Source organism: Mobula birostris, chromosome 30, assembly GCF_030028105.1.
Source record: "Mobula birostris isolate sMobBir1 chromosome 30, sMobBir1.hap1, whole genome shotgun sequence".
NCBI lineage: Eukaryota > Metazoa > Chordata > Chondrichthyes > Myliobatiformes > Myliobatidae > Mobula > Mobula birostris.
The window spans coordinates 38242790-38268672 of NC_092399.1; the positions used below are offsets into that span (position 1 = coordinate 38242790).

Sequence of the window (25883 nt, forward strand, 5' to 3'; positions counted from 1 at the left end):
TGAGTTTGGCCAATAATTTCCAGGATTAACAGTCTCAAAAAAAAAGAACAACTTTAGTTACCCACTAGTCCTCTGAGACTATGCACAAAGATCTTGGTAAAAGCCCTAGCAATCTCATCTTCTGTTTGTCTTACTAACCTGGTATATATCTGAACAGGCTCTTTGAAACCTATCGTCAAAAGGCACAAAATCACATTTTTCTTTGTCTCAAAATGTCCTAGCATATTATATTGCCAACACAATCCTCCATGTTCTCCTTAGTGAATACTGATGCAAAGTACTCACTTAGGATCTTCCCACATCCTCTGCCTCCAAGCATCCTTGAGTGGATTACCCTTTCCATTGTTATTCTCTTGCTCTGTGTGTATGTATAGAATATCTTGAAGCTTTCTTTAATCATTACTTAGGACTTTCAATGTCCTCTCCTGGCTTTCCTAATTCCCTTCATGAATTCTTTCTGGCTTCTTTATATTTCTCATGGGCCCTGTTTGATTTTAGCTTCCTAAAGCTTGCATATGTGTCCTTTTCATTGTTAATTAAAGTCACAACAGCTCCTGTTATCCAAGGCTTTCTTACCTCTCCGTCCTTGTCCTTCCTCCTCACTGAACATATTAGTTACTACTCTATACAGTCTGTGTTTTAGTTGCCTTTCAACTCTATTCACATGTCAGATGTGGACTTTGCCAAAAAGCATCTGTTCACAACTAACTCTTCCTAGCTCCTGTTTAATGCTCTCATAATTTTCCTTCCCCAATTTAATACTTTCCCACTATGTCTAGTCTTAATGTTATTTATAGCTATTTCAAAACTTTGGGTGTTGTGATCACAGTCTCCTAAAATTTCCCCACTGAATATCAGTCACTTAGCTAGCAATCCTCCTCTCATTTAACTATCCATATAATAAGACCGTAAGATATAGGAGCAGAATTAGGCCATTCAGCCCATTGAATCTGCTTCACCATTTGACTATGGCTGATTTAGTATTTTCCCAGTCAAATCTATTCTCCTACCTTCTAGCCTTAACCTTTGGCGCCTTTACAAGCCAAGAGCCTATCAATCTTTGTTTTAAATATACCCAATGACATGACATACAGAGTTTTGGTTCAATCAATTTTAAACAATACAGAAATGCAAAACTACTGTGAGGTTTTAGTACAGAGTGATGGAATGAACTAAACCACAACGAAAAGGATTTGCACAAAATTTTCAATACAACTGTTTTTCTAAAGTCAGAGCCAATGCACACCATGTTTTATCATCTATCAAATATTTTATCATATATCATCATAATGTTTTAAGGCATTTTCCTAGATGTCTCTAATGGATGTCTCTAATAACTTGGTTCACCTCATGCCCTTGTATAAGCCCAAAGTATAGCAACATCTAGCTACCACTAAGATAGTAAAGAAATGGTCTCCAGAGATGATCGAGGCCTTGAAGGGCTGCTTTGAGGTTACTGGCTGGAATGTGCTTTGCGAACTATATGAGGAAGACATTAACGGACTTAGTGATTCCATCACTGGCTACATCAACTTCTGTGTGGGCACTGTAATACCATCAAGGACTGTTGTCTGCTTCCCTAGCAATAAACCATGGGTCACCAGTGATCTAAAGGCTCTTTTCGACCACAAAAAGAGAGCCTTTAGATCTGGAGACAAGGAGGAACTAAAACATGCGGAGGGAGCTAAAGGAGAAGATCAAGTTGGCTAAAGAGGAATACAGGAGCGAGCTGGAGAACAAGCTTGGCTGGGAGGTGCGGAGAGGCATGACGAGCATCACTGGCTTCAATCAGCCTTGCTGTAGAGCCTCAGAATACAGCCATGAATGGGCTAATGAGGTAAACAAATTCTTTAGTAGGCTTAACAGTTGCCCTCCTGTTCACCGCCCCCCCCCCGCCTCAGCACACCATTCAAGGTGCAGTCTCAGCACCAATGCCTCCCCCCTCCCTCCTCCCTCTCTACTTCAACAAGTGGATGAACAATGTCTACCAATGTCTACATCCCTTCCTTATCCAGCACCTACCATCCACACCTCCACATATCAACTGCTATTTTCATCTTCCCCAGTCCCCACCTTCCACCAACTTTCCAGTCATCATAAACTCACCTTCACTACTGAGCAGGTGAGAAAAACTCCAGGGAAACTCAGACATGACAAAGCATTGGGACCAGGTGATTTGAACCCCAAGGTAGTAGTTGTGTGGAGTTCTCCAGCACATCTCCAATCTGAGTCTCAACCTGGAAAGGGTCCCGACTGTGTGGAAAACATTGTGTGTGGTCCCAGTACCCAAGAACGGCCAACAGAAAGTCTTGAATGACTACTGTCCATTGGCCGTGTCCTTACACATCATGAAGACCATAGAGAGGCTGGTCCTGGCTCACCTCTGACCCCTGTTCAGATCAGCCCTCGGTCCCCTGCAGTTTGCTTACCAGGAGCACATTGGAGTTGATGATGCTGAACAGAGCATACTCCCTTTTGGATAAGCAGGGCAGTACTGTGATGATCATGTTTTTTGATTTCTCAAGTGGCTTCAATACCATAAAGCCCTCATTTCCGGTGGAAAACTCCATTCAGTGCTGACTGGCAGACCACAGTATGAGAGACTTCAGAGCTGTGCATCAGAGATGGCTATAAACAGCACTGGAGCCCCACAGGGGACCGTATTGGCTCTCTTCCTGTTACTCTATGTACCTGAGATTTTAGATACGACACTGAGTCATGTCATCTACAGAAATTCTCTGATGACTCAGCAATATTTGGGTGTATAAACGCAGTACAGCAGGATGAATACAGGGCCCTGGCGGAGGACTTTGTCAAATGGTGCAAGCTGAATTGTCTGCAGCTCAATGTCAGTAAGACAAGAGGCTTTAGGGCTTTAGGAAGACTCAGCATGCGCTGCTCCCTGTTACTATTGATGGTGAGGACATGGATGTGGTGAGGTCCTGCAAGTACCTGGGGGTTCTCCTGGATGACACCTGGAGTGGAGCACCAACACAGAGTCTGTGTACAATAAGGGCCAGAGTCGCCTCTACTTCCCGAGGAGACTGAGGTCCTTGAGTATGCAGGCCTCTCCTCCACACGTCCTACCAGGCTGTTGTCACCAATGGGTGGTGTGCTGGGGCAATGGCATCAACACCGGTGATCCCACCAGGCTTAATAAACTGATTAGAAAGGCTGGCTCTGTCATAGGAGCCAAACTGGACACATTGGAGGCTGTGGTAGAATAAAGGACCCTCCGGAAAATCCTGGTAATCCTGTACAATGTTTCTCACCCTCTGCTTGCCCTTGGCTGAACAGAGGAGCACTTTCAGTAATAGACTAAGATAGCTGCACTGCTCCAAAGAGCACTATATGAGGTCATTCTTGCCCACGGCTATTAGGCTCTATAATGAGTCAACGTATAGCCTCAGAAGTGATGACCCCCTCTTCTATTAGACTGTTTGTGGTAACTTATCTTTTATTCTTTCTACTTCTGTTTCATATTTATATTTGTGCTCTTGTAATGCTACTGTGACTCAATAATTTCCTTTAGAATCAGTATCTATCTAAACTATGCTCTGTCAATCACTTTTCCGCTACTGAGGACACAGTCTATATTAGGGAAGTCGAAATCCACCATTATGACAACCCTGTTGTTTTACACATTTTGATAACCTGCACAGAAATCTATTTGTCAATGGCCCTGTGGTTATTGTAAAATAATTGCAACAGTGTAATTGCACCGTTCTTATTTTGAGTTCTATCTCATTGGATGAGCCCACTATTATATCTCCTCAAAGTGCAACTGTGATATTGTTCCTGACTAATAGTACCATTCCTCCTCTGCTTTTATCAGCTTCTCTCTCTATCTTTTTTTCCAATACCAAAAATATCCAGTCCTGTCCCGCTTTCAACTAGATCTCTGTATTGGTCACTATATCATAATTCCATGTATTGATTCATGTTCAAAGTTCAGCTTCCTTGCCTTTAATACTTCTTGCATTAAAATAAACACACCTCAACTATTCTGTCCCATTATATATATTACCTGGCTCCTGCCTGTCCATTCTTAATGACTTAATGATTATTACATCTACCTTCCTGGCAATTCCTCCATTTTCTGACCTGGTTCTCTGGATCCCATTCAATTCTGTATGAACTTCTAGCCACTCATCTGCCTTACTGCTACTTTAGATCTCATACCCCTACCAGTCTGGTTTAAATCCTCCCTAATAGCGCCAGCAAATCTGCCTGCCTGTAGTTCAGATAAAACCCAGAAGAATAAGATTATCCTGGAAGACTTAAATCCTGGATACTTGTCCCAAAAGAGATCCCAACATTCCAAAAGTCTGGTCCATTTCCAACAACTCCCTCCTCTTTCTAGATCCTTCTGTCTCTGTCTCTGGAGACAGCTTATCTACTGATGTCTACTATAAGCCAACGGACTCTCACAGCTATCTGGACTATTCCTCTTCTCACCCTGTCTCTTGCAAAAATGCCATCCCCTTCTCACAATTCCTCTGTCTCCGCCGCATCTGCTCTCAGGATGAGGCTTTTCATTCCAGGACGAGGGAGATGTCCTTTTTTAAAGAAAGGAGCTTCCCTTCCTCCACCATCAACTCTGCTCTCAAAAGCATCTCCTCCATTTCACGCACATCTGCTCTCACTCCATCCTCCTGCCACCCCACTAGGAATAGGATTCCCCCTGTCCTCACCTACCACCCCACCAGCCTCCAGGTCCAACATATTATTCTCCGTAACTTCCGCCACCTCCAACAGAATCCCACCACTAAGCACATCTTTCCCGCCCCCTTCTCTCGGCTTTCTGCAGAGATCGCTCCCTACGCGACTCCCTTGTCCATTCGTCCCCCCCCATCCCTCCCCACCGATCTCTCTCCTAGCACTTATCCTTGTAAGCGGAACAAGTGCTACACATGCCCTTACACTTCCCCCCTCACCACCATTCAGAGCCCCAGACAGTCCTTCCAGGTGAGGCGACACTTCACCTGTGAGTCGGCTGGGGTGATATATTGCATCCGGTGTTCTAGATGTGGCCTCCTATATATTGGTGAGACCCAATGCAGACTGGGAGATCATTTCGCTGAACACCTATGCTCTGTCCGCCAGAGAAAGCAGGATCTCCCAGTGGCTGGCTGCACATTTTAATTCCACGTCCCATTCCCATTCTGATATGTCTATCCACGGCCTCCTCTACTGTAAAGATGAAGCCACACTCAGGTTGGAGGAACAACACCCTATATTCCGTCTGGGTAGCCTCCAACCTGATGGCATGAATATTGACTTCTCTAACTTCCGCTAATGCCCCACCTCCCCATCGTACCCAATCCGTTATTTATATACACACTTTCTTTTTCTCTCTCTCCTTTTTCTCCCTCTGTCCCTCTCACTATACCCCTTGCCCATCCTCTGGGCTTTCCCCCCCCCCTCCCTTTTCCTTATCCCTCGGCCTCCTGTCCCATGATCCTCTCATATCCCTTTTGCCAATCAACTGTCCAGCTCTTGGCTCCATCCCTCCCCCTCCTGTCTTCTCCTATCATTTCGGATCTCCCCCTCCCCCTCCCACTTTCAAATCTCTTACTAGCTCTTCTTTCAGTTCGTCCTGACAAAGAGTCTCGGCCTGAAACATCGACTGTACCTCTTCCTAGAGATGCTGCCTGGCCTGCTGCGTTCACCAGCAACTTTTATGTGTGTTGCTTGAAATTCCAGCATCTGCAGATTTTCTCGTGTTTGCGATTCCAAAAGTCTGAATAGCTGCTCCCAGGGCCAAATCTTAAGCCATGCATTCAGATTCTGATGCAGTTTCATTTATTTATTACATGTACAGCACAACATTCAGTGAAATGTGTTACAAACACAAGGGATTCTGCTGATTTCCAACACACACAAATGAAAGAAGAACTCAGCAACTTAGGCAGCATCTATGAAGAGGAATAAACAGTTAATGTCTGGACTGAGATCCTTCATCTTTCTGTCATTCTCCTGGTCATTCCTAACAATTGCTACTGCTTTCTAACATTTATATTGCTTTGTTACTAGTTGACATTATCTACATGTGATGGGACAAAGTAATTCACAAAGATGATCTGGAAGCTTTTTGGGAACATAGCTCTCAGACATCCAAAATTAATGCCTTGAGGGCTGACTTTCTGAGTACACAAATATCCTAACTATTGATTGATCAACTATACCTGTGACCATGTTTGATGTGCTAAGTGATAAAACCAGTCTGGTCTGCAAGCTTCCTTGAACTCAGTCACAATTGTACCAGTATTGTCTATGCAGGCCAGTTTACATAACCTCATTGTCTTGCATTGATTAAATATGACTATCCACATGATGAATGCCTCACATCATCTTGTACACCTCTATCAGGTCACCTCTCATCCTCTGTCACTCCAAGTTTGTGACTAAGTTAAATTAAACCTCGTTGTTTACTTGTTTACAACAAGAAGCTGAGCATGGAATATTAGTTAGAAATTTAACTTAATCACAAACTTGGAGTGACAGAGGATGAGAGGTGACCTGATAGAGGTGAACAAGATGATGTGAGGCATTCATCATGTGGATAGTCAGAGGCTTTTTTCCCAGGGCTGAAATGGCTAGCACAAGAGGGCATAATTTTAAGGTGCTTGGAAGTAGGTACAGAGGAGATGTCAGGGGTAAGTTTTTTACGCAGAGAGTGGTGAGTGCGTGGAATGGGCTGCCAGCGGTGGTGGTGGAGGCGGAAATGATAGGGTCTTTTAAGAAACTCCTGAATGGATACACGGAGCTTAGAAAAATAGAGGGCTATGGGTAAGTCTAGGTAGTTCTAAGGTAAGGACATGTTTGGCACAGCTTTGTGGGCCGAAGAGCCTGTAATGCGCTATAGGTTTTCTATGTTTCTATATTTCTAAACAACTCCGATCCTTTGGAAAGTTCATGTTGCCATGCCAGTAAGCTTCTTGGACCCTAGAAAGGGAATACTCATCACACCTGAAATCTTGTTTGTGAGGCACAAAATCTCAACCATCAATCTGACTGCTCTTGCTGCTGCTTTCTCCTCAATGGACATCCCTCCCCAAAATGGTATACTCGTGTTTGAGAGAATGACAACAGAGGATTCCACTACTCTTTGCTTATTGACATCAAGTCACATATTGCAATCAGTAAGGGGGCCAGATCTCTGCTGCACACTGGTTACAAACATCCAATCAGAAAAGCACCCTTCCAACACTACCCTCTGCCCACTATCACCAAGCCTACTGAATCCCATTAGCCAGCTCACATTGTTCATTTACATTCTGGATCAGCCTACCATGTGGGACCTTGTCAAATGCCTTACTAAATAACGTTCATGTAGACAGGGTCTACCAATCTAACTTCATCCATGTTCTTAGTTACCTCCTCAATTAAATTCGAGAGGCAGGATTTCCCCTGAACAAAGCTATGCTGCTCATCCCTGATCAGCCCCTGCCTTTCTAATGCACATAAATCCTATACTTTTGGATTTTCTCCAGCAATTTCCCTATCCTTGCGTAAGGTTCACCAGCCTGCAGTTACCTCCCTTGTCCCTGTGACATTCTTAAATAAAGGAACAACATTAACCATCCTCCAAACTTCTGGCACCTCATCCCTGTCACAGTTCCAGCCATATCCTTCCTTGCATCCCTTAGAAACCTGGTGTTGTCCTTGAGAAGGCAGTCCCCAATCATCCCCAGTTGTATGAGCCATGCAAAGCAAAGTCATTAGATTTGAGTCAATATAACACTTGTAGGTTTTCTCTGACAAATGAACTAGTCAAAAAAAAAAAGTTTTAAAAATCCCAGCATACTATGCAGAACCTTATCAAAGGCTTCATTGAAGTTCCTATACATGCTGTCTACAGTCTTGCTTTCATTGACCTTCATGGACACTTCAAAAATTTTCTGAGTCATTGATTTGAGTATCTCCATAGAACTATAGAACCATAGAAACTACTGCACAGAAACAGGCCCTTTGGCCCTTCTTGGCTGTGCTGAACCATTTTCTGCCTAGTCCCACTGACCTGCACACGGACCATATCCCGCCGTACACCTCCTATCCATGTATCTGTCTAATTTATTCTTAAATGTTAAAAAAGAACCCGCATTTACCACCTCATCTGGCAGCTCATTCCATACTCCCACCACTCTCTGTGTGAAGAAGCCCCCCCCCAATGTTCCCTTTAAACTTTCCCCCGTCAACCTTAACCCATGTCCTCTGGTTTTTTTTCTCCTCTTGCCTCAGTGGAAAAAGCCTGCTTGCATTCAATCTATCTATACTCATCATAATTTTATATACCTCTATCAAATCTCCCCTCATTCTTCTACACTCCAGGGAATAAAGTCCCAACCCATTCAACCTTTCTCTGTAACTGAGTTTCTCAAGGCCCGGCAACATCCTTGTAAACCTTCTCTGCACTCTTTCAACCTGATTTATATCTTTCCTGTAATTTGGTGACCAAAACTGAACACAATACTCCAGATTCGGCCTCACCAATGCCTTATACAACCTCATCATAACATTCCAGCCCTTATACTCAATACTTTGATTAATAAAGGCCAATGTACCAAAAGCTCTCTTTACGACCCTATCTACCTGTGACGCCACTTTTAGGGAATTTTGTATCTGTATTCCCAGATCCCTCTGTTCCACTGCACTCCTCAGTGCCTTACCATTAACCCTGTATGTTCTACCTTGTTTTGTCCTTCCAACGTGCAATACCTCACACTTGTCTGTATTAATCCCCATCTGCCATTTTTCAGCCCATTTTTCCAGCTGGTCCAAGTCCCTCTGCAGGCTCTGAAAACCCTCCTCACTGTCTACTACACCTCCAATCTTTGTATCATCAACAAATTTGCTGATCCAATTTACCACATTATCATTCAGATCATTGATATAGATGACAAATAAAAATGGACCCAGCACTGATCCCTGTGGCACACCACTAGTGACAGGCCTCCACTCGGAGAAGAAATTCTCTACTACCACTCTTTGGCTTCTTCCATTGAGCCAATGTCTAATCCAATTTACCACCTCTCCATGTATACCTAGCGACTGAATTTTCCTAACTAACCTCCCATGCGGGACCTTGTCAAAGGCCTTACTGAAGTCCATGTAGTCCACTGCCTTCCCTTCATCCACTTTCCTGGTAACCTCCTCGAAAAACTCCAATAGATTGGTCAAACATGACCTACCACGCACAAAGCCATGTTGGCTCTCCCTAATAAGTCCCTGTCTATCCAAATGCTTGTAGATTCTGTCTCTTAGTACTCCCTCCAATAACTTACCTACTACCAACGTTAAACTTACTGGCCTATAATTTCCCGGATTACTTTTCGATCCTTTTTTAAACAACGGAACAACATGAGCCGCTCTCCAATCCTCTGGCGCCTCACCTGTAGACAGCGACATTTAAAATATTTCTGCCAGGGCCCCTGCAATCTCAACACTAGTCTCCTTCAAGGTCCGAGGGAACACCCTGTTGGGTCCCGGGGATTTATCCACTTTAATTTTCCTCAAGACAGCAAGCACCTCCTCCTTTTCAATCTGTACGGTTTCCATGATCTCTCTACTTGTTTCCCTTAATTCCATAGACTTCATGCCAGTTTCCTTAGTAAATACAGATGCAAAAAACCTATTTAAGATCTCCCCCATTTCCTTTGGTTTCGCACATAGCCGACCACTCTGATCTTCAAGAGGACCAGTTTTATCCCTTACAATCCTTTTGCTCTTAATATGCCTGTAAAAACTCTTTGGATTATCCTTCACTTTGACTGCCAAGGCAACCTCATGTCTCCTTTTAGCCCTCCTGATTTCTTTCTTAAGTATTTTCTTGCACTTCTTATACTCCTCAAGCACCTTATTTACTCCCTGTTTCCTATACATGTCATACAACTCCCTCTTCTTCTTTATCAGAGTTGCAATATCCCTTGAGAACCAAGGTTCCTTATTCCTATTCACTTTGCCTTTAATCCTGACAGAAACATGCAAACTCTGCACTCTCAAAATTTCTCCTTTGAAGGCTTCCCACCTACCGATCACATCTTTGCCAGAGAACAACCTGTCCCAATCCATGCTTTTTAGATCCTTTCTCATTTCTTGAAATTTGGCCTTCTTCCAGTTCAGAACCTCAACCCTAGGACCAGATCTATCCTTGTCCATGATCAAGTTAAGTCTCCAAGGTGCTTTGATTTCTTCCCAACAATACAAAGTTAGTTACTGTAAATTACTCTTTAGGTAAGTGACAAAATGATCAAATTGAAGTTGATGGGCATGTGTGAGATAATAAGCTGCAGGATTACCAGTGAAAAGAAGGGAGTTGAGACTGATGAGTTTTCTCTTTTGGGAGATGGTTTGGACCTGCTTTCATGTTATAACAGATAAGTTACTAGAACAAAATGTGTATAGCAATATTGGTTGCTGGCTATCTTCACTTCAGTTCTGTCAGATCCTAGTCCTAAGTTCAAAATGCATAGAGCACAACCTTCAATGAATATTTAGTAGTAGTGAAAATATTTAGCAGTATTATTTTAGGGTTCATGTAAAAAATGTTTATTCAGCTGAAATGTCCTGTGTTTTGTAGGTTATACTACTCAAAAACTAAAAGTGCAATTCAGGAGTCTGCGAACCAATGTGTGTCTAGAACAAATATTCACCCTCCTTGAATGTCTTCATGTTTTATTGTTTTACAACATTGAATCACAATGGATTTAATTTGGCATTTTTGGCTGATCAACAGAAAAGGGCTCTTTCAAGTCAAAGTGAACACAGATCTCTACAAAGTGATCTAAATTAATTACAAATATGAAGTACAAAATAATCAATTGTATAAGTATTTACCCCCGTTAATATGGCACACCAAATCATCATTGGTGCAGCCAGTTGGTTTTAGAAGTCACATAGTTAGTTAAGGTGTCCTAGTTATATACTGTATAAACCTATGTTCAGTTAAGGTGTTTCAATTGATTGTAGAAAAAATACACCTGTATCTGGAAAGTCCAACTGCTGGAGAGTCAGTATCCTGGCAAACAATAGACCCTTGAAGAAAAAAGAACACTTGAAACTCCATGAAAAGGTTATTGAAAAGCACAAGTCAGGAGATGGATACAAGAAAATTTCTCAGTCACAGAATATCCGATAGAGTACAGATAAGTCAATCATAAAGAAATAGAAAGAATATGGCGCAGCTGTAAGTCTGCCTAGAGCACGATGTCCACAAAAACTGAATGTCCTGGAGTGGCCAAGTCAGAGTCCCAATCTCAATCTAATTGAGAATTTGTGGCTAGACTTGAAAAGCACTGTTCATATGATCTCTGCAATCTGGCACAACTTGAGCAGGTTTTTAAAGAAGAATGGGGAAAAATTATAATGTCCACTTGTGCAAGTCTGATAGAGACCTACCTACACAGACTCAAGGCTGTAAATGCTGCCAAAGGTGCAGCTACTAAATACTGACTTGAAGGGGGTAAGAAATTGTGCAATCAATTATTTTGTGTTTAATAGTTGTAATAAATTTAGAACAATTTGTAGAAATTTGTTTTTACTTTGACACAAAAGAGTTTTTTCTGTTGATCATTGTCAAAAAAGCCAGAATAAATCCATTGCGATTCAATGTTGTAAAACATTTTAAAAACATGAAAACTTCCAAGGGAGTGAATATTTTTATAGGCACAGTATGACCTCTTTTAACTCTCTGACTGTATTGTGGTGAAAATTTCATCATTCAATAGAAATATGGAATGTTACTGTTAAAAAAGCACCTCATGAATTGCTCTAAATATATGTATTACAGAGTTGGTTATCTGTTTTAAACTATGGCAAAGGAAAATCAAATGTGTGACCATTTGAAGAATACAGTATTTAAGGCCTTATTGCTGTGATATACCACACACATAATATGGCTATATACTTTTGGTTTTAATTTTCAGAAGCTCTCTAGATTTAGGGAAGGTTCCATTAGATTGGAAGATGGTGAATGTAATTCATTCATTTTAAATGGGTAGGAGATGGAAAGGAGAAAGCTATAGGCTGATTAGCTTTACATCTGGTATAGAGGAAAGCTATTACTACAGAAATAATTTTTAAATATAAAATATAAATTATATTTTAATATGATTAGGTTTTGAGCAAGATAAATCATAGTTGACCTGCAGTGTTAGAGCTGGAGTTCTTCTAACATGCGTTGTATGAAAGGAGAACTGATTACTGTTCTATACTAATGTTCTATTCCTAACCCTAACCCTAACCCTAATTAGGTTTTGAGCAAGGTAAATCATAGTTGACCTGCAGAGTTAGAGCTGGAGTTCTTCTAACATGCGTTGTATGAAAGGGGAACTGATTAATGTTCTATACTAAGATTTTCATAAGGCCACAAGACTATAAGGCTTAGGCCACCCTGCCCATTGAGTCTGCTGTCCCATTCCATCATTGCTGATTTATTATCCCTCTCAAACCCCAGTAACTTTTGATACCCCAACTATTCAAAAACCTATTAAACTCTGCTTTAAATATACTGAATGGATTGGCCTCTACAGCTATCAGTGACAATGAATTCCACCTTCTGGCTAAAGAACTTCCCCCCATTTCTGTTCTAAGAGAACGTCCTCTATTGTGAGATTGTGCCCTCTGATCCTAGACTCACCCACTCTAGGAAACATCCTCTCTACATCCACTCTATCTTGGACTTCCAATATTTGATAGGTTTCAATGAGATTCCCACCACCACCTCCCAAGCATTCTTCTAAGCTCTGAGCTCCAACTAGTACAAGCCCAGAGCCATCAAATGCTCCTCATCTGTTAATGCTTTCATTCTTGGAATCACTCTCCTGAACCTCCTCTAGACAGCACATCCTTTCTTAGATAAGGGGCCCACATCTGTTTACCATACTCCGATAAAGCTTCACCATCGCATCCTTGCTCTTGTATTCTAGTCCTCTCAAAAGGAATGCTAACCTTACACATGCCTTTCTTACCACTGACTCACTCTGCAAGTTGATCTTTAGTGAATCCTGCACAAAGTCTGGCAAGTACCATTCCATTGCATCGCTGAGTTTTGAATTTTCTCCCCACTTAGAAAATAGACTACATCTTTATTCCTTGTACCAAAGTGCATGACCATACACTATATTCCATCTGTCACTTCTTTGCCTAATTTTCCAACCTGTTTTAATCCCTCTGCAAACTTCCTGCTTCCTCAACTCTACTTGCCCCACCACTTATCTTTGTATCATCAGTTGATAAGGTCATTTAAGAAAATAAAACTTATAATATAGGATGTAACATAAATTAGAAAATTAGCTTGCTAACAAAAGAGAAAGCATAAATGGATTTTTTTCTGGAAGACTAGTGGTTTGTCAAAGGGATTAGTGTTGGGACATCAACTTTTTAACAATTTAAGTAAATAACTTGGATGATGGCTAACTTTGCTGGTGTCACCACAACATGTAGGAACAGATATTGAAATTAAATAATAAAATTACAGTCATTGGAACTCTGAAATGAAAACACAAGGTTATTCTGAACTGCTGGATCTGTATGTAAAGTTGATCCTTGATCTTTGCACAATCTTCTTAGTTTATTTAAGGTAGAAAAATTATTTTCTGAACAGGATAGTTGGTAAAGAGTCATGAACACAAAATACTACCAGAAGTTGGAGAACTCACTGTTCATACCAAGGGACTGGAGACTACCCAGAGGGTATTCGAGGTGTTTCTCCTCCAACCTCATCCAGTGCTCCCAGTGCGGCCTCCTCTACATCAGTGAAACCCGACACAGATTGGGGGACCGCTTCATCGAGCACCTCCACTCCGTCCACCACAACAGACAGGATCTCCCAGTTGCCACCCACTTCAACTCTGCTTCCCACTCCCATTCAGATATGTCCATACGTGGCCTCCTCTACTGCCATGATAAGGCTAAACTCAGGTTGGAGGAGTAACACCTCATATACCGTCTGGGTAATTCCAGTAATTCCCTCCGCCTCTCTTCCCTATCCCATTTTCACTCTGCCCCCTCCCCCAGCTGCCTACTACCTCACTTGTGGTTCCTCCTCCTTCTACTACCCATTGTATTTTCCCCTATTCTTTCTTCATCTTTCCTGCCTATTCCCTCCCTGCTTCCCCTCCCCCACTCCTTTATCTTTCCCCTTACTGGTTTTTCACCTGGAACCTATCAGCCTTCTCCTTCCCACCCTCCCCTCACCTTCTTTATACGGCCTCTGCCCCTTCCCTCTTCAGTCCTGACGTAGGGTTCCGGCCCGAAACGTTGACTGATCGTTTCCACGGATGCTGCCCGACGTGTTGAGTTCCTCCAGCGTGTTGTAAGTGTTGGTTGGTAGGGAGGTTGCAAAGAAATATAGATCAATGAGAACTTAAATCCGGCAAATGGACTATAATATGATAGATCATGAAATTGTCTGTTTTAACAGGAAGAATGAAAATCAAATGGTGAAAGATGAATGAGCTCTGAGGAGCTTCAGTATCCTCATGAATGAGAATGAAGGTACAACTAGTAATTAGGAAAGCTTGGGAGTTAAATGCAAGATAAAGAGAGAATCCTATCTGGATTTATGTGTACAGTATTGGTCTCCTTATTTTAAGGAAGGACATACAGTAAATGCGTTGAAAGCAGTTCAGGGAAGATATGGACAAATATCAGAAAGGCTAAACTTGTCCAGTATCTGCTGGAATTTAGGCCACAGGACTTGATAGAGATGTATAAGAAACTGGGGGCCCTTGATAGGGCGTGTGTTTCCTGTTGTGGAGATACCGAGAATTAGCCGTTGCTGTCTCAAATGAGGAGTTACACACTTAGAACAGAGATAAGACAAATGTTCTTCTCACAGAAGGTTGTGAGCCTTTGGAATTCTCTTCCTGAAAAGAAGGTGGAAACGAAACAGCATCTTTGTATATTTTTAGGGAAGAGATAGATATTGATAAACAAAGGGATGAAAGGTTGCCAGGGGTAGGCATGTCAGTCGTGATCTTATTTTATGGTGCAGCAGGCTTGAAGATGCAAGTAGCCGACTCTTGCTTCTAATTCATATATTGACGAGCAATTTAAAGAGAGAATGAACTTGCTAGGCCTTTTCAATAGCCTGAGCCAATCTTGCTGTGGAATTTTCTTTCTTTTAGAACATCTAAGAATGAAGTTGAGGTAAGAGTAGTTTAGATTGCTTGTTCAGTTTTATATATGATAAACTCTAAAATACTATTGCCTCTAGAATGATTGTAAATTTGTAAAATTAATCAGCTCCATCATGGGTTGTATCCAATACACCTTCAAGGAGTGGTGCCTCAGAATGGTGGCATCCATCATCGAAGACCCACACCACCCAGGATATGTCCTCTTCTCATTACTACCATTAGAAAGGAGGGACAAAGCCTGAAGGCAGACACTGAGTGATTCAGGAACAGCTTCTTCCCCTCTGCCACCCAATTTCTAAATGGACATTGAACCCATGAACATTACCTCTCTACTTCTACTTTTTAAAAAAAACTGTTTTTGTATTACTTTCTTAGATGGCAGAGGGGAAGAAGCTGTTCCTGAATCATCGAGTGTGTGCCTTCAGGCTTCTGTACCTCCTTTCTGATGTAGTAATGAGAAGAGGGCATAATCACAAATGATAATGAGGCAGCCTACAGAGAAGAAGTCATCACCCTGACACAGTGGTGTCAAGAAAACAACCTCTCTTTAATGTTGCAAAAACAAAGGAGCTGGTTGTGGATTACAGGAGGAATGGAGACAGCTAACCCCTATTAACATCAATGGATCTGGGGTTGGGAGGGTGAACAGCTTTAAGTTCCTCGGCATACGCATCACTGAGGTATTCACATGTACATCCCTACTAGAACCATAGAACTATAGAAACGACAGCACAGAAACAGGCCCTTTGGCTTTCTTGGCTGTGCTGAACCATTTTCTGCCTAGTCCCACTGACCTGCACACGGACCATATCCCTCCATACACCTCCCATCCATGTATCTGTCCCATTTATTCTTAAATGTTAAAAAAGAACCCGCATTTACCACCTCGTCTGGCAGCTCATTCCATACTCCCACCACTCTCTGTGTGAAGAAGCCCCCACTAATGTTCCCTTTAAACTTTTCCCCCCTCACCCTTGACCCATGTCCTCTGTTTTTTTTTCTCCCCTTGCCTCAGTGGAAAAAGCCTGCTTGCATTCACTCTATCTATACCCATCATAATTTTATATACCTCTATCAAATCTCCCCTCATTCTTCTACGCTACAGGGAATAAAGTCCTAACCTATTCAACCTTTCTCTGTAACTGAGTTTCTCAAGTCCCGGCAACATCCTTGTAAACCTTTTCTGCACTCTTTCAACCTTATTTATATCTTTCCTGTAATTTGGTGACCAGATATGGCCCTTGTGGCTATGGGGATCAGGGGGTATGGAGGGAAGGCTGGGGCGGGGTTCTGAGTTGGATGATCAGCCATGATCATAATAAATGGCGGTGCAGGCTCGAATGGCCTACTCCTGCACCTATTTTCTATGTTTCTATGTTTCTAAAACTGAACACAATACTCCAGATTCGGCCTCACCAATGCCTTATACAATCTCATCATAACATTCCAGCTCTTATACTCAATACTTCGATTAATAAAGACCAATGTACCAAAAGCTCTCTTTACGACCCTATCTACCTGTGACAGCACTTTTAGGGAACTTTGTAACTGTATTCCCAGATCCCTCTGTTCCACTGCACTCCTCAGTGCCTTACCATTAACCCTGTATGTTCTACCTTGGTTTGTCCTTCCAACGTGCAATACCTCACACTCGTCAGTATTAAACTCCATCTGCCATTTTTCAGCCCATTTTTCCAGCTGGTCCAAGTCCCTCTGCAGGCTCTGAAAACCTTCCTCACTGTCTACTACACCTCCAATCTTTGTATCATCAGCAAACTTGCTGATCCAATTTACCACATTATCATCCAGATCAATGATATGGATGACAAATAACAATGGACCCAGCACTGATCCCTGTGGCACACCACTAGTCACAGGCCTCCACTCAGAGAAGCAATTTTCTACCACCACTCTTTGGCTTCTTCCATCGAGCCAATGTCCAATCCAATTTACCACCTCTCCATGTATACCTAACGACTGAATTTTCCTAACTAACCTCCCATGCGGGACCTTGTCTAGGGCCTTACTGAAGTCCATGTAGACAATATCCACTGCCTTCCCTTCATCCACTTTCCTGGTAACCTCCTCGAAAAACTCCAACAGATTGGTCAAACATGACCTACCACGCACAAAGCCATGTTGACTCTCCCTAATAAGCCCCTGTCTATCCAAATGCTTGTAGATTCTGTCTCTTAGTACTCCCTCCAATAACTTACCTGCTATTGACGTTAAACTCACCGGCCTATAATTTCCCGGATTACTTTTCGATCCTTTTTTAAACAACGGAACAACATGAGCCACTCTCCAATCCTCCGGCACTTCACCCGTAGACAGCGACATTTTAAATATTTCTGCCAGGGCCCTTGCAATTTCAACACTAGTCTCCTTCAAGGTCCAAGGGAACACTCTGTCAGGTCCCAGGGATTTATCCACTTTAATTTTCCTCAAGACAGCAAGCACCTCCTCCTTTTCAATCTGTACAGTTGCCATGGTCTCACTACTTGATTCCCTCAATTCCATAGATTTCATGCCAGCTTCCTTAGTAAATACAGACGCAAAAAACCTATTTAAGATCTCCCCCATTTCCTTTGGTTCCGCACAAAGCCGACCCCTCTGATCTTCAAGAGGACCAATTTTATCCCTTACAATCCTTTTGCTCTTAATATACTTGTAAAAGCTCTTTGGATTATCCTTCACTTTGACTGCCAAGGCAACCTCATGTCTTCTTTTAGCCCTCCTGATTTCTTTCTTAAGTATTTTCTTGCACTTCTTATACTCCTCAAGCACCTGATTTACCCCCTGTTTCCTATACATTTCATACAACTCCCTCTTCTTCTTTATCAGATTGAAAAGGTACAACAGCGCCTCTTTCACCTCAGATGTTTGAAGAAGTTTGGTATGGGCCCCAAATCCTTGAAACTTTCTACAGGGACACAATTGAGAGCATCCTGACGGGCTGCATCACTGCCTGGTATGGGAACTGTACTTCCCTTAATCGCAGGACTCTGCAGAGAGTGGTGCAGACAGCCCAGCACGTCTATAGTTGTGAACTTCCCATGATTCAGGACATTTACAAAGACAGGTGTGTAAAAAGGGCCCGAAGGATCATTGGGGACCTGAGTCACCCCAACCACAAACTGTTCCAGCTGCTACCATCCGGGAAACGGTACCGCAGCAAGTCAGGACTAACAGTCTCTGGGACAGCTTCTTCCACCAAGCCATCAGACTGATTAATTCATGCTGAAAAAATGGTATTTCTATGTTATACTTACAGTCCTGTTGATATACTATTTATTATAAATTACTATAAATTGCACATTGCACATTTAGACGAGACATAACATAAAGATCTTTACTCCTCATGTATATGAAGGATGTAAGAAATAGAGTCCATTCAATTCAATTCAATTCAATATACATTATATTCTTACTGTAACTCAGTTTTTTCCCCTAACTTTATTATGTATTGCATTGTACTGGCACCACAAAGTTATCAAATTTCACAACATATGCTGGTGATATTAAAGCTGATTCTGATTCCGGGGTAAGATGAATGTTATTTTTCAGACCCACTAGCAGTGGTTATACGGTATACAGCATGGAATTTATGTTCCTCTTATGTGTTGACAGTTGAAGGACAGTGGATGGAGTGGGGACCATGGAACAGGTGCTCAGTGACATGTTCAAATGGAACACAGCAAAGAACTCGCAAATGTATTTCAACCCACGGTTGGACAGCATGTAAAGGTCACCAGGCTGAGGCTCGGGAATGCTTCAATCAGGAATGCTCAAGTAATTTCCTTTGTTCTTAAATTGAGTAACTTAGAGTATCTCTTTAAATTGTTTTGCTTTAAGAACAGTGTGTATTATGACCTCCAATCATTGCACACTGCTTTTGACTCTAAATGATCCTCTCCAAATGCAAGATGGGCAATTCTTAAACGGTGCAACCTTTGACTCTTAATACTTTTTAACTGACAACTATTCCTGTGTTAGCACCCAGTTGCCCCTGTGTCCTTTTTAAAAGAGCATCCTCCCACACTGAAGCTCTGTGACTGACAACAAGCAGAGCCTTTGGCATTTTGCCTCATTACACAACGACGTTATTTACACGGTAAACTTGTTTGGATGTAACAGTCATCATAATAGAATGATAAGGAGCAACCTACAAAAGTATTGCCACAAATAAAATAGCAATATTGATTCTAAAAGTATTGTTATGTCAGAAAAGTGCATCAAATCAAATAACATTTGCCAACCTCCTCAGCTTTGCTCATATGATTTATCATATGATCTGAATCTATCTGTAATGACAGCCCATAATTCACTCCTGCTATATTTTACATCATGAATATTAACACCTTACAAAAGTTTCTATTTTAATTGCTCCCAGGAACCATTAATTGTTCCTCTATGAACAAAGGAGCTGATTGTGGACTATACACATTACTGAGGACCTCACGTGGTCTGTACATATTGGCTGTGCGTGCATCTCTCTCTCTCTGGTTATCCATCCCATAGGATGATGATGGTTCCTTTCAGTTTTCTAAAAGGAACAGCGTGTGCGTGAATGGATTTTAGGAGAGTAGGGGAATGGCTGTGTAGTGAAGAAAGCACAACAGCGCCTCTTTCACCTCAGACGGTTGAAGAAGTTCGTCATGAGTCCAGAAATCCTAAGAACTTTCTTCAGGGGCACGATTGAGAACATCCTGACTGGCTGCATCACTGCCTGGTATGGGAACTGCCCTTCCCTCAATCGCAGGACTCTGTAAAGAGTGGTGTGGACAGCCCAGCACATCTGTGGATGTGAACTTTACACGATTCGGGTGCGTAAAAAAGGCCCGAAGGATGACTGGGGGGTGTTCCAACTGCTACCATATGGCAAATGGTACTGCAGCATTAAGCTAGAACCAACAGGCTCCAGGACAGCTTCTTCCACCAGGCCATCAGACTGATTAATTTAGGTGATATAATTGTATTTTTAAGCTACATTGACTGTTCTGTTGTATATCTTACTGTACATACTATATATGACACATTACTATATTTACAATTTGCACATTCAGACAGAGATGTAACAAAAATATTTTTACTCCCCAGTCAGGTATGTGAAGGATGTAAGAAGTAAAGTCAATTCAATTCAAATTCAATTTGAGGAGTATCAAGAAACTGAATGAGTTCATGTTTTAGGATTATGATCATACTGTGCCATTGTTTTCCTGAGGAACATTGATTAAATTGAGTCAAAGGAAATGATAGGAAAGAAAATTCTCAAGTCTGAATGATCAAAGGTGCATGGTCAAAAATGCAAAAAATTTAAGCTTTATGGGAGATTTCCTTTTCCGTTCATGTAGATAGAAATAACAAATAGAGAAAATATTTTCTGGTATATAGTTTACTTATATAATTTCTTATGTTTTGTCCAACAACATAATATATGAAAGTATGTTATTAGCATATTATATGAAAGACAATCAATTATAATTTTACAGTCCAGGTACAATAAATTTTCCAATGTAAGTTTGTTGCACCATTAATCCAGAACGAGTAAGCCATATCAGTAAGAATTAAATGAGCACTATGTTCCAGAAAAATTGTGGCTCATGACAGGAATATCTTTGCCTCAATAAATGACATTGATAATGCAGGTGCCAGAGTGAGTTAAGAGACAAGAACGGAACAAAAAATGAAAGAATCAGTCAAACCAACCAGCATGAAAAATGGTACTTTTGACTCTATTTGTGTGTACTGACCACGTTGCCAAACTGGGCTCAGCTAATTTGCCTTCATTTGGACCATGGAGTGGAGACAGCAAAATGTAAAATTGGCTTTGCCGGTATTGACTTGTGTTTTCCATTCCCAGCAGCATTACCTGCAGAAAGGAGGAGCCAGCAGAATTTATAAGTTGTTTTTCAGATATAAGAAGGAGGCAGGCTGTAGTGGAATGGCTGTTTTGTAGCTGCCATTTTGAGAGCACCTATGTTTGAGTTTAAGTACTGAGGCTTTGGTGGAAGAGGCTTCTCCAGGGAGGCTGATCAGAGGAACAAGTAAGTGCAGGTTTGGTTCTTTGTGTAACTGTTGTTTGGACTAGCAGTTAGAGCAGAAGTAAGATGTGAGAAATCAGGAAACTTCCAGTGGCCTTAACTACTTCTCCTTTGAGAGTTTTGCCCTACTGCAGCTGCTGACTGGCTATGGTAAGGAGCTGGAGCTGGAGGATCATAGGATCATCTAGATTGCTGAGATCATTGATGAGAGTTTTAGTGTGATTGTCACACCTTAGAGGAAGACTACAAACGGTTTGGTGACTGCCAGGAAAGTAAAGGGATTAGGCAGACAGTGAAGGTTTTCCCTGTGGCCATTGCCCATGAAAACAAGAATGCTGTTTGATACTGTTTGGAGAAATGACTATTCAGGAGAATACAGCAACAGCAGCCAGATCTATGGCACCAGAAATGGCTATGAAGCTCAGCAGAGAAAAAGAAAACATTTGATTATACACCATGAAACGACTACACGTCACACAGCTGGATGAAGAGCTGCCAGATGTTTGCACCTCCATTCAGGCAGGACTACGATGATGGAAGACATGATGATGGAAGACTTCATAGTACGAGGGGTACAGACTGGAGATTCTGTGGTTGAATAAGACCCCAGAACAATGTGCTGTTTCCTGGTGCCAGATTCAAGTTTGCTTTTAGCGTTACATAATATTCTCAAGGGGGACTCAGCAGCTAGAAACCATGGTACATGTTGGCACAAATGATATGGGTAGGAAAATGAATACAGTCCTGCAGAGTGAATATGGGAAGTTAGGGAAGAGTAGAGATCTCTGGATTACTTCCAGTGCCAGATGCTATTGAGGGTAAGAATAGGAGGAGATAGCAGATGAAAGTATGGCTGAAAAGTTAGTGCTGGAGGCAGCAAATCAGAACTTGGTACCATTGGGATTTCTTCTGGGACAGAGGTAACCGATACAACAAATACTGGCTGCACCTGAATTGGAGAGGGATCAATATCCCGGTGGGCTAATTTGCTATTGTGTTGGCGTGTGGACAAGTAGTTAAGGTGTTGGTCTAGTGATCTGAAAGTCGCTAGTTCGAGCCTCAGCTGAGGCTGTGTGTTGTGTCCTTGAACAAGGCACTTAACCACACATTGCTCTGCGGCGAATCCGGTGCCAAGCTGTATCATCCCTAATGCCCTTCCCTTGGACAACATCGGTGGTGTGGAGAGGGGAGACTTGCAGCATGGGCAACTGCCGGTCTTCCATACAACCTTGCCCAGGCCTGCACCCTGGAAACCTTCCAAGGTGCAAATCCATGGTCTCACGAGACTAACGGATGCCTGAAAAATAATTTGCTATTGCTACTAGGACAAGACATGGTGATGCAAATCAGGGATTGGAAATTGATACAGAATTGAATGAAAACCAGAGCACCAAATCAGAAAGTGTAAGGGTTCAGAGGAAGGTAGATGTAATGATCAATAAGTCTGTAAGAAAAGACAGAAGTGCAAGTTAATATACATAATGAGACAGAAGGGTTGAAGTGTATTTATTTTCATGCAAGGGATATTAAGTGAACTGAACATATAAGCTCAAGTTCACCAGGGAAAAGGACCTTGGCATTTGTGGGGATGACTTACAGCAAACTGAAATGCTTGAGCTATGAAAAAAGAGGATGTGTTGGAACTTCTGAAAAGCATCAAGTTAGATAAGTCACCAGGACCAGACAAGATGTATCCCAGGCTACCGTAGAAAGTGAGGGAGGAGATTGCTGAGCATCTGACAATGATCTTTGCATCATCAATAAGGACAGGAGAAGTACCAGAGAACTGGAGGGTTGCAGATGTTATCCCTTGTTCAAGAAAGTGAGCAGTGATAATGCTGGAAATTATAGGCCAGTGAGTGTTACTTCAGTGGTGGGCAAGTTATAACCATATAACCATATAACAATTACAGCACGGAAACAGGCCCTTCTAGTCCATGCCGAACGCTTACTCTTACCTAGTCCCACTGACGTGCACTCAGCCCATAACCCTCCATTCCTTTCATGTCCATATAACTATTCAATTTCACTTTAAATGACAACATCGAACCTGCCTCAACCACTTCTGCTGGAAGATCGTTCCACACAGCTTCTGAGTAAAGAAGTTCCCCCTCATGTTACCCCTAAACTTTTGCCCTTTAACTCTCAACTCATGTCCTCTTATTTGAATCTTCCCTACTCCCAATGGGAAAAGCCTATCCACGTCAACTCTATTTATCCCCCTCATAATTTTAAGTACCTCTATCAAGTCCCCCCTCAACATTCTACACTCCAAAGAATAAAGACCCAACTTGTTCAACCTTTCTCTGTAACCTAGGAGATGAAACCCAGGTAACATTCTAGTAAACAACAGGAATTCTGCAGCTGCTGGAAATTCAAGCAACACACATCAAAGTTGTTGGTGAACGCAACAGGCCAGGCAGCATCTCTAGGAAGATATACAGTCGACGTTTCAGGCCGAGACCCTTCGTCAGGACTAACCGAAGGAAGAGTTAGTAAGAGATTTGAAAGTGGGAGGGGGAAGGGGAGATCCAAAATGATAGGAGAAGACATGAGGGGGGAGGGATGGAGCCAAGAGCTGGACAGTTGATTGGCAAAAGGGATATGAGAGGATCATGGGACAGGAGGCCCAGGGAGAAGGAAAAGGGGGAGGGGGGGAGAAAACCCAGAGGATGGACAAGGGGTATGGTCAGAGGGACAGATGGAGAAAAAGGAGAGTGAGAGAAAGAATGTGCATATAAAAATAAATAACAGATGGGGTACGAGGGGGAGGTGGAGCATTAGCGGAAGTTAGAAAAGTCAATGTTCATGCCATCAGGTTGGAGGCTACCCAGACGGAATATAAGGTGTTGTTCCTCCAACCTGAGTGTGGCTTCATCTTTACAGTAGAGGAGGCCGTGGATAGACATGTCAGAATGGGAATGGGATGTGGAATTAAAATGTGCGGCCACTGGGAGATCCTGCTTTCTCTGGCGGACAGAGTGTAGGTGTTCAGCAAAGCGGTCTCCCAGTCTGCGTCGGGTCTCGCCAATATATAGAATGGGTCCTAGCTATGCCTGCCTTTTTGTTGGTTTTGTGGAACATTCTATGTTCCAAACCTATTCTGGTATCTGTCCTCCACTTTTCCTTTGCTACATCGGCGACTGCGTTGGTGCTGCTTCCTGCACGCATGCTGAGCTCGTTGACTTTATTAACTTTGCCTCCAACTTTCACCCTGCCCTCAAGTTTACCTGATCCATTTCCAACACCTCCCTCCCCTTTCTAGATCTTTCTGTCTCTGTCTCTGGAGACAGCTTATCCACTGACGTCTACTATAAGCCTACTGACTCTCACAGCTATCTGGACTATTCCTCTTCTCACCCTGTCTCTTGCAAAAATGCCATCCCCTTTTTCGCAATTCCTCCGTCTCCGCCGCGTCTGCTCTCAGGATGAGGCTTTTCATTCCAGGACGAGGGAGGTGTCCTCCTTTTTTAAAGAAAGGGGCTTCCCTTCCTCCACTATCAACTCTGCTCTTAAACGCATCTCCCCCATTTCACGTACATCTGCTCTCACTCCATCCTCCCGCCACCCCACTAGGAATAGGGTCCCCCTGGTCCTCACCTACCACCCCACCAGCCTCCGGGTCCAACATATTATTCTCCGTAACTTCTGCCACCTCCAACGGGATCCCACCACTAAGCACATCTTCCCCCCCCACCGCATTCCTCAGGGATCGCTCCATACGCGACTCCCTTGTCCATTCATCCCCCCCCCCCCCCATTGATCTACCTCCTGGCACTTATCCTTGTAAGCGGAACAAGTGCTACACATGCCCTTACACTTCCTCCCTTACCACCATTCAGGGCCCCAGACAGTCCTTCTAGGTGAGGCGACACTTCACCTGTGAGTCGGCTGGGGTGATATACTGCAACCAGTCCTCCTGATGTGGCCTTCTATATATTGGTGAGACCCGACGCAGACTGGGAGTCCGCTTTACTGAACACCTACGCTCTGTCTGCCAGAGGAAGCAGGATCTCCCAGTGGCCACACAGTTTAATTCCACATCCCATTCCCATTCTGACATGTCTATCCACGGCCTCCTCCATTGTAGAGATGAAGCCACACTCAGGTTGGAGGAACAACACCTTATAATCTGTCTTGGTAGCCTCCAACCTGATATGAACATCGACTTCTCTAACTTCCGCTAATGCCCCACCTCCCCCTTGTATCCCATTCGTTATTTATTTTTATGCACACATTCTTTCTCTCACTCTCCTTTTTCTCCCTCTGTCCCTCTGACCATACACCTTGCCCATCCTCTGGCTTCCCCCCCCCTTGTCTTTCTCCCCGGGCCTCCTGTCCCATGATCCTCTCATATCCCTTTTGCCAATCACCTGTCCAGCTCTTGGCTCCATCCCTCCCCCTTATGTCTTCTCCTTTCATTTTGGATCTCCCCTTCCCCCTCCCACTTTCAAATCTCTTACTAACTCTTCCTTCAGTTAGTCCTGACGAAGGGTCTCAGCCTGAAACTTCGACTGTACCTCTTCCTAGAGATGCTACCTGGCCTGCTGCGTTCACCAGCAACTTTGATGTGTGTTGCTAACATTCTAGTTAATCTTCTCTGTCCTCTCTCAATTTTGTTGACATCTTTCCTATAATTCGGTGACCAGAACTGTACACAATACTTCAAATTTGTCCTTACCAATGCCTTGTACAA

General features: G+C 42.7%; 1 protein-coding gene across 1 annotated transcript in view; it reads left to right on the forward strand.

The window, feature by feature from the left end:
- Nucleotides 1–25883, forward strand: part of LOC140190525 (adhesion G protein-coupled receptor B2-like) — a 1142782-nt gene that overhangs the window by 284316 nt on the left and 832583 nt on the right. The window contains exon 5 of the mRNA XM_072247176.1: nt 18774–18935. Coding sequence (XP_072103277.1) covers nt 18774–18935 — 162 coding nt within the window. The remainder of the gene's footprint in view (nt 1–18773; nt 18936–25883) is intronic.